This window comes from Bison bison, unplaced genomic scaffold (genome assembly GCF_000754665.1).
Source record: "Bison bison bison isolate TAMUID 2011002044 unplaced genomic scaffold, Bison_UMD1.0 scf7180017864376, whole genome shotgun sequence".
Lineage (NCBI taxonomy): Eukaryota > Metazoa > Chordata > Mammalia > Artiodactyla > Bovidae > Bison > Bison bison.
In genome coordinates this window covers 9,745,578-9,759,960 of record NW_011494948.1, presented here as the reverse complement: position 1 = coordinate 9,759,960, position 14,383 = coordinate 9,745,578, and the positions used below count along the sequence as shown (strand labels likewise).

General features: G+C 36.2%; 1 protein-coding gene across 1 annotated transcript in view; it reads right to left on the bottom strand.

Moving 5' to 3' along the window:
• The window catches only part of SNAPC3 (small nuclear RNA activating complex, polypeptide 3, 50kDa), a 38,909-nt gene that overhangs the window by 1,002 nt on the left and 23,524 nt on the right, over window positions 1–14,383 (bottom strand). Inside the window, exons 6-9 of the mRNA XM_010857029.1 lie at window positions 8,275–8,357; window positions 6,535–6,699; window positions 3,441–3,548; window positions 1,792–2,384 (exon numbers count right to left, since the gene is read on the bottom strand). Coding sequence (XP_010855331.1) covers window positions 2,237–2,384; window positions 3,441–3,548; window positions 6,535–6,699; window positions 8,275–8,357 — 504 coding nt within the window. The 3' untranslated portion in view covers window positions 1,792–2,236. The remainder of the gene's footprint in view (window positions 1–1,791; window positions 2,385–3,440; window positions 3,549–6,534; window positions 6,700–8,274; window positions 8,358–14,383) is intronic.

Sequence of the window (14,383 nt, the reverse complement as noted above, 5' to 3'; positions counted from 1 at the left end):
AACACCACAGTTCAAAAGCATCAATTCTTCGGTGCTCAGTCTTCTTCACAGTCCAACTCTCACATCCATACATGACCACAGGAAAAACTATAGCCTTGACTAGACGGACCTTTGTTGGCAAAGTAATGGCTCTGCTTCTGAATATGCTATCTAGGTTGATCATAACTTTCCTTCCAAGGAGTAAGCGTCTTTTAATTTCATGGCTGCAGTCACCATCTGCAGTGATTTTGGAGCCCAAAAAAATAAAGTCTGACACTGTTTCCACTGTTTCCCCATCTATTTCCCATGAAGTGGTGGGACCGGATGCCATGATCTTCGTTTTCTGAATGTTGAGCTTTAAGCCAACTTTTTCACTCTCCACTTTCACTTTCATCAAGAGGCTTTTTAGTTCCTCTTCACTTTGTGCCATAAGGGTGGTGTCATCTGCATATCTGAGGTGATTGATATTTCTCCCGGCAACCTTGATTCCAGCTTGCGTTTCTTCCAGTCCAGCATTTCTCATGATGTACTCTGCACAGAAGTTAAATAAACAGGGTGACAATATACAGCCTTGACACACTCCTTTTCCTATTTGGAAACAGTCTGTTGTTCCATGTCCAGTTCGAGCTGTTGCCTCCTGACCTGCATACAGATTTCTCAAGAGGCAGATCAGGTGGTCTGGTATTCCCATCTCTTTCAGAACTTTCCACAGTTTATTGTGATCCACATAGTCAAAGGCTTTGGCATAGTCAATAAAGCAGAAATAGATGTGTTTCTGGAACTCTCTTGCTTTTTCCATGATCCAGCGGATGTTGGCAATTTGATCTCTGGTTCCTCTGCCTTTTCGAAAACCAGCTTGAACATCAGGAAGTTCACGGTTCACATATTGCTGAAGCCTGGCTTGGAGAATTTTGAGCATTACTTTACTAGCATGTGAGACGAGTGCAATTGTGCGGTAGTTTGAGCATTCTTTGGCATTGCCTTTCTTTGGGATTGGAATGAAAACTGACCTTTTCCAGTCCTGTGGCCACTGCTGAGTTTTCCAAATTTGCTGGCATATTGAGTGCAGCACTTTCACAGCATCATCTTTCAGGATTTGGAATAGTTCAACTGGAATTCCATCACCTCCACTAGCTTTTTTCGTAGTGATGCTTTCTAAGGCCCACTTGACTTCACATTCCAGGATGTCTGGCTCTAGGTCAGTGATCACACCATCATGATTATCTGGGTCGTGAAGATCTTCAATAAAATAAGTAGCTACAATTTTCTCTGATGGATCTAGACCTTCCTCAAAATTATCGAAGTTGTCCTCTGGCCCCAAATGAGAATTGGATAACTAGATTATCATAACAAAGGTACCAGAAGAATGGAGAGCTGGGCTAGAAAAATAATTGTTTTATTTTTGCATATAGAATGCTGGGTATTACTGCCAAACAACAGCGATGCAGAGCCAGCAATCCATGGGATCTTGATTTCCCATGTCCACTCAGTGGTTATGTTATATAAAACCTATTTTTTTAAATCATAAAAATACTAAAATTGTCATACATTTTAAACTTTAGCATTTGTGATTCCAAAAAGTTCTCAAGAAATGAAGCTTCAATTTAAGTGTTACTTCTATGAAGTTATGAGTATATATCCAAGCTCTTTACACATTCATTATTCATGTAGTGAGAGTCTTGAAGTGTTTAGTTAACATTATAAAAGAGTTCAGTGTAAAATTACACAATAGCTCTTCTGAATACTGTATTTATTAAGTACTTTTATTCTTAACCTCTCCATTTTTATTACAGATATTTGAAGGATATTTACCTTGGAAGCCTCATGGTACAAGGTGTAGCTGTCATATTCTTCAAAGAATTTTCAAAACACTTCCATCACTTGATGTATCTTTAGGAGAATTTTGCTAATGGTAGATGAGTAAAAACCCCTCTGGACAAAGCAAATAGGCAAAGTACAGACTGGGAGAAAACCAGAATACTTAAGTCTGACAAAGGATTTGTATTCAGAATACATAAAGCAGTCCTACAACTCAATAGACAACTCACTTAAAAATGGGCAAGAAACTATACTTTGGAATAAATATTAATTTAATTCAAACATTTAAATACATTCAGACTGCTTAAGAAGATCTGTGATTTGAACTTTTTGCAGGGATGACAACTTTAGCCGATTGTTTCTGGTGGATCCTGTTCCTCATTGGCATTTCTTGGAAGTAAAGTAACCAAGTTATTTCACAGGGGTACACTTTTGGATATTAATTAAAGGTTCCAGGATCGACATAGGGATAAGCGAGGAATTCCCCCAGTTTGTTGCCTTCTGCATCATAGTGGAGCATTCGGAAGCAAACATCACAAAAGAAACATGGGTCCTGTGGTGCAAAACTGTCATTGTTCGTCACCCATCTGTAGTTAAAAAAGATGTACGTCATTACAGTCAACTTTTTCATGCTTTAATGTGCTGTAGTAATATGTATAGGTAACATTCCCACTATTGCCTTATTCTATCTTATTTATACAGTATAATCCTTTATATAAATAATACTGTATACACATATATACGTACAGACGTAACACTACCAGTATTCTACAAGGCAAAAAGGACAATTTTCTCTGAAAGATTTCTCCTTAAAGGTAAGTAGAAAAGAATATAAATCCATATTTGAAAGTATCATACATTTTAACGACATACTTAGCCTTCAAACATTAGAGTTTAGGATAAAATGTTATATACAGAGGGTATGCAAATAGGAATATGGTAACTATTAGTCACCTGAGATTTTGTTTTTTAACCAGGATATCACATTAAGTGAAAATGATATTTTTCAGTCTGTCTGAATTGTGCATCTCATGGAATGTTTTGACATTCCCTGATTGCCATTTTGATCTGATAACTGATTTGTCGTGTTTTTCAATTGATCATTTAGAAAAGCATGTGGTGGTGGGGAACCCAAAACACACTAATGACACTAAATTCTTGCATTTTCCTCTGGATAGTTTTATGAGTGATTCACAGTTAAACGTCTAAACATGCAAAACCACAAAACTGTATAAAACCATATTTTGACCTCATTAAAATAAAAACGAGACGAAGTGTTATTTTTATCATGGAGAAGCTGTGGATGAAGCCATTTTGGAAACTGCTGACAAGAGGCAGAAAGAGAACCTGGCTCCCTGATGACATCATCCAGCATAAGTTATCACCAAACTATAAAGTCTGACCTAGTCCCTAGACTTCTATTATACATAATTCAATTGGTTATTGTTTAAAAACACAGCTGTAGCTTAAACTGATTTGTACTACTATTTGTAGTGCTTTCTAACTAGATAAAACTCTTTATGTTATTTATATACCAAAGTATAAGTCCTCAATTCAAAACAGAAAAAAACAAATACCAAAGATCGAAAGTGCTTCACTACTGAAAACCAGTACTTCCCAAGGAAAAAAGCAGAATCACTTACCGAGCTGTGAACATTTTACAAACAAAACATTTTCTGGTCCAGAGCCAATGCTTCTTGATGATAAGGGGATAAAGTGTCTTATCCAGGCAGTCGTCATGATGCACAAGCCTTTTGTACATGAAAAAATAAATGACGTGCAAATTTTTGTAATCTGTAATGAAACACATCCTTACCTCAAAATGAACAATACAGTAGGTATATTTTCAATCTGTTGTGTTCCATAAAACACTTTCTCCAAAAGACATTTGGGATTAAACACTTTTCTGTGAAGTTTCCCAAACCTCTTCAGGGCCATGTACACTGTGACTCTTGAGAGGCAAATGTAGGCAGCATTACCTGGGTGAATTTCTTCAAATCCATGCTTTGTTTACTTAGTTCTTTTTTTATGGAACACAGTTTGAGAAAGTGTACTCAGTGCTACAGATGAAGTGGTTTTGAATTACAAACATGGCTCTCTCTAATTAAAAAACTCCTTTACTGAAAATCCAAATCTGGCTTTGGTATAATGTGAATTGGTAGGATTTTAGTTCTAGGTATAAGAATTAAGAAATTTTAAAAATGGAAAGTCAGTTTACACCATTTATCAGCATAGTGGGTTTGGATAAATCCTTAACCATGCTGGACCCCCCAATTCTTCATTTGAAAAATGAAGGGCATGTACAACAGTATTCTAAAAACCCTTTAAGAATTATAAAATTTGATATTTTTTTTTCCAGTAACAAAGGGTAGCACTATATTAACTTCGCCATCAGAAAATGATTTGTTGTTCAGTCGCTAAGTCGTGTCTGACTCTCTGTGACCCCATGGACTGCAGCATGTTGTTCCAAGATGAAGGCTTCCATGTCCTTCATCAGAAAGTGATTAATAAACCTGATAGCTTACCAACTATTAAACTATGGGATAGCAATGAATGATTAAATCCTCCTCTAAGATAAAAATTACTTGTGAAAGGCACACAGTTGTGTCCAACTCTTTGCAATTCCATGGACTCTACAGTCCATGGAATTCTCCAGGCCAGAATACTGGAGTGGGTAGCCTTTCCCTTCTCCAAGGGATCTTCCCAGCCCAGGAATCGAACCAGGGTCTCCTGCATTGCAGGGGGATTCTTTACCAACTGAGGGAAGAATTACTTGTCAATTACATTAAAAAACTCCCTAGGAAAGTCCGACATAGCAAATGCTTAGTAAGTGAAAATTGCTTTTCTAAGTTGCCTTGAATTTTAGGAATGATGCTGTACAGCCTACACTATGAGAAATGTAAGGACACTTAGATCATCAGAGAAAAGTGGATTGTCTTCCATCTCATGCTTATTCTGAGGCACATTCCCCCTCATTTGAGTAAAGAGCAAGCAGAACAGCTTATATGAAACTTAGAAAAGAAATACATTATCAAAGAAATATATAATTTTAATTCCTGTAAATCTATGAGGTTTATGAGCGCTTCTGGCTCTTGCCTCAGCAATTCTTCCTAAGAGGCAACTGTCTGCCATTCATTTAACTGCCTCTTTTTAATACAGCTTTTCAACAGAACTACTAAACTTTGGATAAATAGATATTTAATGTTTAAATTATGACTAATGAATTAAACATCTCCCTAAACCACACAACTGACTATAGGTTCATTTTCTCATGTAACACTTGTTTTCTAGCTACTAATTCTCTCATGTTTGCATTTCCTTATTAGGTTTCAGTGTACCTGTCACTAATTCAGTTCCTTATTTGCTGACAGAATGGGACAGTGCTCTTCACATGGGCCACACACCAGTGGGAGGTCTAGCAGTCTTGGGACATGCTTCCTGAGTCCTCGGGTCCAGCTCCAGTCTCTGAACTAAGCTGTTCTCTAGGTCTGCTCTACAGCTATCATCTGAGAGTTCCTTTTATGTCTTTATCTATCCTGCTTTGTATTCCATGTTTTCCTTTTTCAAGGTTTACTCTCTGTGTAAAGTACTTTACACAAAGTACATTCTTGAGAATGAGGGCATGGGAAGTAAATTTTTGGAGACTGGTCACTAAAACCAAAAAAAAAAAAAAAAAAGGAAAAAAAGTAGAGGCAGGGAAAGCTATCAGCGTGAGTCATTGCTCCGTAAGAACATCTTCACTGTCTCTCAGAAGAAATCAAACCAAGACCAAGGATCGAGCAGAGCTTATTCCTATACTGTGGTAGTCTTTCATAAACAGAGATTTCCTAATAAGGAAATGAAAAGCTTTATTCATTAGAGATACCAGCTACACAAACTTTATAATCCCTAATTCTCATTTTAGATTACTTAAGTCCTTCCCACTATAAATCTTTATCAAAGCACTATGTCTTCATATTTGTCAAACAGTAGAATTATTCTCTTCCTCCAGTTCCCTTTTATTTCCTTCAAATTCTGACGAAAAGAAACACGCACAGAAATACAAGTGCAAAGCAAAGGGTCTATATGAAATACAAAATGGATGATTACTACTAGAATAACAGCTGTCCAATACACAAATGAAGATACTTTAAGAGAGTATTTATAGATTTCTAACCCCTAATACTTTTATAGCAAAAATCTAGCATGTATTATATTTGTCTTTATAGCAGCACTGTGATAAAATATAATTTTTAGTATTTTTTAATGGAGGAGGGGGGCCCATGGAGACTCAGAGAAGTCATACACTGTCTTTGGGCAGAGGAGGAGCTTCAGTTATTTTTCTGGATTTTTGGCATATTCTACCATTTCAAATAGGGTTTCCCTGGTAGCTCAGATGGTAAAGAATCTGCCTGCAATTCAGGAGACCTGGGTTTGATCCCTGGGTCAAGAAGATCCCCTGAAGAAGGGATCTTCTTCAGAGATCCAATATGGGGGTTCTCCAGAGAACCCACTCCAATATTCTTGCTTGGAGAATTCTATGGACAGACCGTCGTGTTACAAAGAGTTGGACCATTTCAAATGGCTCACACTGATGCAGATGCAGAGTTGGTCACTGTAGAAAAAGCAAACATTTTTGCTGCTCCTGAGTCAAGCGGCAGTGATCATTTCTTTTATTCCTCTTATTTCAAACAAATCTACCCATGGTTTTCTACTGTGAAATCAAACAGGACAAATGTTCTGAGTGCTACCACTTACCTTATGTCAGTAATGACAACAACGTGTTCACAGTCTCCCTGGTGACAGTATAAGTAAGGAAAACCCACTTTAATATACAAGTCATTGAAGGTGAAGTCTTCCATCTTAGCAGTCTGAAACTTTCCATAGCCTCTATCATGTGACTCTGACCACTCAATGATGGTTCTGAGGAGGAAAAAGACAAGGATATCACTGCTCCAAACAGTTTGCAACTGCAGTATTTCACAAAAGCTGGCTCACTCAATTAATTGGACAATTACCATCTTGAGGCGAAAATCAGAGTGGTTGATACATGTTGCCAAGTAGGAAGGAAGTCTGAATTTTTCTGTATCCATGAGAGCAGCAGTTCACAAAGTAAGATCCTGAAACCCCCAGAGATGTTGATGTGGTCAAAAATCTCTTTGCAGTAATCCTAAAATGTTATTTGCTCTTTCAGCTGTTTTTCTCTCATAAACACCAGTTTTCAGGAGGCTAAATGATGTGTAATCACTTAAGATTGAATGGAAAATGTATAACATCACTCTTCTGTTTGGAAAAGTTATTTTTCATAAAAATGTAATTAATGGTGACTGTAATTGGACTATTTAATGATGATTTTTTTTTTTATGTTTTAACTTTTGGCTGCACTGGGTCTTCATTGCTACACAGGCTTTCGCTAGTTGGAGGGAGCAGGGGCTGCTCTCCAGCTGTGGTGTGTGGGCTTCTCATTCTGGTGGCCTCTCATGTTGCAGAGCATGGGTCTAGGGCACGTGGGCTCAGCAGTTCAGCATGTGGACTCGAGTGCAGGCTCACTGGCTGCGGCTTAGTTGCCCTGTAGCGTGTGGGATCTTCCCAGACCAGGGACTGAACTGGTGTCCTCTGCATTGCAAGGCAGATTCTTAACCACTGGAACACCAGGGAAGCCCAGATTATTTAAATTAGTTAACATTTTTAAATATTTCTTAGTTTTGATCTCTAGTATGGTGAATATTTACAGCTATAACCCACATAAAAAGCTCTTTGGGGTCAATTATTTACAGTATGAAGGAGTGTGGAGACCAAGTTTGAGAACTGCTGTATTAGAATATAGATACAAGTGGTTATAATGAAAGAGAATGAAAGAGTTTATATAAACACTCAGAATAACTTATACATATATACAGACTCAGTTGTCAGGACACCAGTAATAAAAGTATAGTAATACTTTTATGTAGATAGCACGATGTCAGACATAGATTTTTCATGTTATATACATAAACAACTTATATATATCCACTCACCTAGGACAAATGGTATACACCTGACAAGTCAAAAAAAAGTGAATTTACTACACTTTAACTAAATGTGAAGAACAGAGATAATAAAGTGTTGGAGAATTTACTTTTTTCCAGATGTTATCTATAAGACTCAACACAAGATAAACTATAATTCTGAAACAGTAGATAATATGTTTTTTTAAGAAAAGTTTAGATAGCTGGCAAAGATCTTGAAATAATCTATGTATGTCTTTGGTTAAAAAAAAATGTTCTTACAGTGGTAAAAATTTGATTAACTTACTATAACCTAGGCCAACTGGATGAAATAACTTTGAAAATATTTTAAAAATTTGAGAGAGACTTTTTAATCTGAAAACTAGTAAAACAATCTAACAAAATGATTCCTTGGCAAAGATCCTTAACACACCAATAATAGGACTTGTGGAGATAATCTTATTTTGATGAGAAATAGCAAAGACTTTGAGAAGATTTTTGCAAACTATACCTGCTCAAATCTCTGCACTCAGGGTATCTTTTATCATTATAAAATGTTCCTTCAAAATAAAAGAAGGCTGATTTGTATAGGTCCTAAAAGAAAACAGATGGTATTGAGAAAAAATTCAGTATTAACCATTATAAAATTGCTCTAAGTATTAATTCCAAATTTGTATGTCATAAAATCACACTAGTACATTTTACAGTAATTTCATGCACCTTCACAGAATATGCTCAGCTTATTAACATTTAACAGGAACCTCCTATATGATAAGGTATTATCTTGGTCACCAGGGATAAAGACAGATACAATCCTTGCTACTATTTTCAATTCTTTTCTATTGCAGTTTTAATCTCTAGGTTTGATTTAAATTTGTATGTTGTCCTGAGATTCAGTGTCAGTATTATTTTATGATATGCATACACAGCAGTGACAATTGTTTTAGATACCAGAACTGATAACTAAAGTCACCTCACTGATGTTTCCCCAGTGATAATGACAATGATCATAGAATTATGTTATCCTTTTTTGTATTTTCAAATAACTTGTAGGCAAGCAGAATGTGAATATCTATTCTTACTGAAGCAACCTTGCCCAAAGTACCATCAATAAGTTAACTTTCATTTCTAATGGTAACCAGAGATCCTAACCAGTTTCCCTATTTTGTCACCTAGTTTAAGCCAAACAAGTTCCAAGGGAGGGAAATTACCAACTGATATGGAAAAATTAGTGCCAAGAAGTCACTTTCACTATTAATCTAAGGTAAGATAAAGATCTATCAAGGTAACTATGGATAACCAGTATGATCATTTAACAAAGTCGTTAGGTATCTAATAGTCATTTATTCTCTTGCTGACATTCAAGTCTGGAACATCAGAACCTCAGGAACATTCCTAAGATCTGCTAGGAGGAAAATGGTAATGGGTGAAAGAAATGTCAGATAAGCTTGGGTAGGAAAGGTTTTACAACTTAAATTTATGTTACCATTCTTCCTATACCAAGGCTTTACTTAGAATAAAGAATAATATATGCATAAAGTATTGTCTAAAAGTTCCTCTTCGTTGTCGTTTAGTCACTAAGTTATGTCCGACTCTTTGCAACCCCACAGACTAGCCCACCAGGCTCCTCTCTCCATGGATTTCCCAGGCAAGAATACTGGAGTGGGTTGCCGTTTCCTTCTCCAGTGGCTCTCCCTGACCAGGGACTGAACTCGCATCTCCTGCACTGGCAAGTGGACTCTTTACCATTGAGTCACTAGGGAAGCCTGAGAGTTCTTTTAAGGGATTAGTGACAAAAAGAGATCTTCTAATCTGAGCAATATTAAAAAGATCAATAGATCAGACATTAAAACCTGAAGAACCACTAAAAAAACAAATAAAAATAAACCCAAACTAGCTATCTGGAAAAAAAAAAAAAAAAAAAACCTGAGCAGAAAATGATTCTGATTTTATACACATATTTTTATTTTTTTACTCTTAAAATCTTTATTAATAGGATTGAGTAAAAGGAATACTTTCTTTTTTTATTTTATTTTTAATTTAATTAACTTGTTTTAATTGGAGGCTAATTACAATATTATAGTGGTTTTTGCCATATATTGACATGAATCAGCCATGGGTGTACATGTGTTCCCCATCCTAAATGCCCTCCCACCTCTCTTCACATCCCATCCCTCAGGGTCATCCCAGTTCACCAGCCCTGAGCACCCTGTCTCATCCATGGAACCTGGCCTGGAGATCTGTTTCACATATGATAATATACATTTTCAATGCTATTCTCTCAAATCATACCACCCTCGCCTTCTCCCACAGAGTTCAAAAGACTGTTCTATACATTTGTGTCTTGTTTGCTGTCTCACATATAGGGTCACCGTTCTCATCTTTCTAAATTCCATATATATGTGTTAGTATACTGTATTGGTGTTTTTCTGACTTACTGACTTACTTTTCTTTCTTCACTCTGTATAATAGGCTCCAGTATCATGAACCTCATTAGAACTGATTCAAATGCATTCTTTTTAATGGCTACGTAATATTCCATTGTGTATATGCACCACAGCTTTCTTATCCATTCATCTGCTGATGGACATCGAGGTTGCTTCCATGTCTTGGCTATTGTAAACAGTGCTGCAATGAACATTGGGGTACACGTGTCTCTTTCCATTCTGGTTTCCTTGGTGTGTATGCCCAGCAGTGGGATACACTGCAGTTCTATTTCCAGTTTTTTAAGGAATCTCCACACTATGCTCCCTACTGGCTGTACTAGTTTGCATTCCCACCAACAGCGTAAGAGGGTTCCCTTTTCTCCACACACTCTCCAGCATTTATTGTTTGTAGACTTTTGGATAGCAGCCATTCTGACTGGCATGAGATGGTATGTCACTGTGGTTTTGATATGCATTTCTCTGATAATGAGTGATGTTGAGCATCTTTTCATGTGTTTGTTAGCCATCTGTATGTCTTCTTTGGAGAAATGTCTGTTTAGTTCTTTGGCCCATTTTTTTGATTGGGTCATTTATTTTTCTGGAATTGAGCTGCAGGAGCTGCTTGTATATTTTTGAGATTAATTCTTTGTCAGTTGCTTCATTTGCTATTATTTTCTCCCACTCTGAAGTCTGTCTTTTCACCTTGCTTATAGTTAAAAAAGCTTTTTTAAGTTTAATTATGTCCCATTTGTTTATTTTTGCTTTTATTTCCATTACTCTGGGAGGTGGGTCATAGAGGATCCTGCTGTGATTTATGTCACAGAGTGTTTTGCCTATGTTTTCCTCTAGGAGTTTTATAGTTTCTGCTCTTACATTTAGATCTTTAACCCATTTTGAGTTTATTTTTGTGTATGGTGTTAGAAAGTGTTCTAGTTTCATTCTTGTACTAGTGGTTGACCAGTTTTCCTAGCACCACTTGTTAAAGAGATTTTTTTTCTCCATTGTATATTCTTGCCTCCTTTGTCAAAGATAAGGTGTCCATAGGTGCGTGGATTTATATCTAGGCTTTCTGTTTTGTTCCACTGATCTATATTTCTGTCTTTGTGCCAGTACCATACTGTCTTGATGACTGTAGCTTTGTAGGATAGCTGAAGTCAGGCAGGTTGATTCCTCCAGTTCCATTCTTATTTCCCAACATTGCTTTGGCTATTCGAGGTTTTCTGTATTTCCATACAAATTGTGAAATTATTTGTTCTAGTTCTGTGAAAAATAACATTGGTAGCTTGATAGGGATTGCAATGAATCTATAGATTGCTTTGGGTAGTACACTCATTTTCACTATATTAATTCTTCAGATCCATGAGCATGGTATATTTCTCCATCTATTTGTGTTATCTGTGATTTCTTTCATCAGTGTTTTATATATATATATACATATTGGTCTGTTGTTTCTTTAGGTAGAGTTAATCCTAAGTATTTTATTCTTTTTGTTGTTTGGTAAATAGAACTGTTTCCTTAATTTATCTGTTTTCTCACTGTTAGTGTATAGGAATGTAAGTGGTTTCTGTGTGTTAATTCTATATCCTGCAACTTTACTATATTCATTGATTAGCTCTAGTAATTTTCTGGTGGTGTCTTCAGGGTTTTCTATGTAGAGGATCATGTCGTCTGCAAACAGTGAGAGTTTTACTTTTTCCTTTCCAATCTGGATTCCTTTCATTTCTTTTTCTTCTCTGATTGCTGTGGCTAAACCTTCCAAAACTATGTTGAATAGTAGTGATGAGAGAGGGCACCCTTGTCTTGTTCCTGATTTTAGGAGAAATGCTTTCAATTTTTCACCTTTGAGGATAATGTTTGCTGTGGGTTTATCATATATGGCTTTTATTATGTTGAGGTATGTTCCCTCTATGCCTGCTTTCTGGAAGGTTTTTATCATAAATGGATGTTGGATTTTGTCAAAGGCTTTCTCTGCATCTACTGAGATAATCATATGGTTTTTATCTTTTAATTTGTTAATGTGGTGTATCACATTTATTTATTTGTGAATATTAAAGAATCCTTGCATCACTGGCATAAAGCCTGCTTGGTCATTAGGTATGATCTTTTTAATATGTTGTTGGATTCTGTTTGCTAGAATTTTGTTAAGGACTTTTGCATCTATGCTCATCAGTGATATTGGCCTATAGTTTTCTTTTTTTGTGGCATCTTTGTCTGGTTTTGGTATTAGGCTGACGGTGGCCTCATAGAATGAGTTTGGAAGTTTACCTTCCTCTGCAATTTTCTGGAAGAGTTTGAGTAGGATAGGTGTTAGCTCTTCTCTAAATTTTTGGTAGAATTCAGCTGTGAAGCTGTCTGATCCTGCGCTTTTGTTTGCTGGAAGATTTCTGATTACAGTTTCTATTTCCGTGCTTGTGATGGGTCTGTTAAGATTTTCTATTTCTTCCTGGTTCAGTTTTGGAAAGTTATACTTTTCTAAGAATTTGTCCATTTCTTCCAAGTTGTCCATTTTACTGGCATATAGTTGGTGATAGTAGTCTCTTATGATCCTTTGTATTTCTGTGTTGTCTGTTGTGATTTCTCCATTTTCATTTCTAATTTTGTTGATCTGATTCTTCTCCCTTTGATTCTTGATGAGTGTGGCAAATGGTTTGTCTATTTTATTTATCTTCTCAAAGAACCAGCTTTTAGCTTTGTTGATTTTTGCTATGGTCTCTCTTGTTTCTTTTGCATTTATTTCTACCCCAATTTTTATGATTTCTTTCCTTCGAACCCTGGAGTTCCTCATTTTTTCCTTTTCTAGTTGCTTGAGGTATACACATATTTTAAAATTTTACTTCATTCCTGAAGTACTAGAGTCTAAAACAAACATTAGCAAAACACATTACATTTTAGACATGGCTTTTAAAAAAGATTTAAATACCCTGGCCCAGTCCTCCTAGTCCTGTCACATACCAAATTACTCAAGGAAAGTATTTTATTTAAGTCCTGCTTATTGACTGGAATAAAGATTCTTATTTTCTCAGCTACGAGACCTGCAGGTAAATAATTTATTCCATGATTACCAATAGAATACATGCCAAACATCTCTCTGTTAAAAAAAATCGTTATAACGTAGGACTTATTTTCAGTTTGTTAGGTGTGACAATGGCATGGGGTAAACAGATGAAATAATTCTGGCAAAATGCTGAGAACTGTTGAAGGTGGATAATGGGTACATAAGACTCATTATACTAGTCTCTCTCTTTTTTTTAAGCTTTTTATTTTATATGAGGGTATAGCCAATTAACAATATTGTGAGTTTCAGGTGAACAGTGAATGGACTCAGCCATACATATATGCTTGTCTTTTTTGTGTGTGTATTTAGAATTTTCCAAGGGAAAACTTAAAACCATAAAATACAAATGTTAATCAATAAAATAAAAAATTTTTCCACAGACCTAACAAGTATTAGCATCAGGAAAATTTCACTTAATTATATGAGTTCACCTTTCTAAAAACATAGTTGGAGAACAAGGAGACAAATGAAACAGGTCCCTGAACACGCAAAGACTCCACAAAGTGCAAGTACTAGAATCTTGCCCTTAACCAGTACAACTCAAGTTTTCATGCAGTGCTTGTTCACCAAATAAACAAAAGGGTAGGGGATAGATGTCTAAAGCTAGGCATAGTGCCAACACAGCAAAGAACAAACATGGGGCTTTGAAGGCAAGTTGACCATGGTCTGAATCTAGCCTCCACCACTCCTGACCCAACAGGGTTAACTTACAACAGTGCTCTGACCACCTTTTTCCTACCTGTAAAATGGTGATATTCTTTCCAAAAATCCTGAACTATCAACTAGTGTATTATACAGCTGACACATGATAAGTGCTAAATAATAAGAGGATATTATTTTAATACATGCAAGAGGGAGAAACAATGTAAAAGCAGATGTGTAAATAGTTAAAAATAGGACTATGGGTCATTTAGTTTCTTGGTTAGAAAGCTGCTGAAGGCATGAGCGCTGATGTACAAACACACTAAACTAAACAAGTCTGGTTAAAAACACTCCCCAGGGTTCCTGGAGCTAAGACTGATTCCCAGATCTGACTCACTGCTTCGAGCAGTTATCACATGGATGAAATAAGGAGGGTGAATTCATATTTTTCTTATTAAACTCATCTTATAAACTTATAGCTATACCCTTTTTTTTTT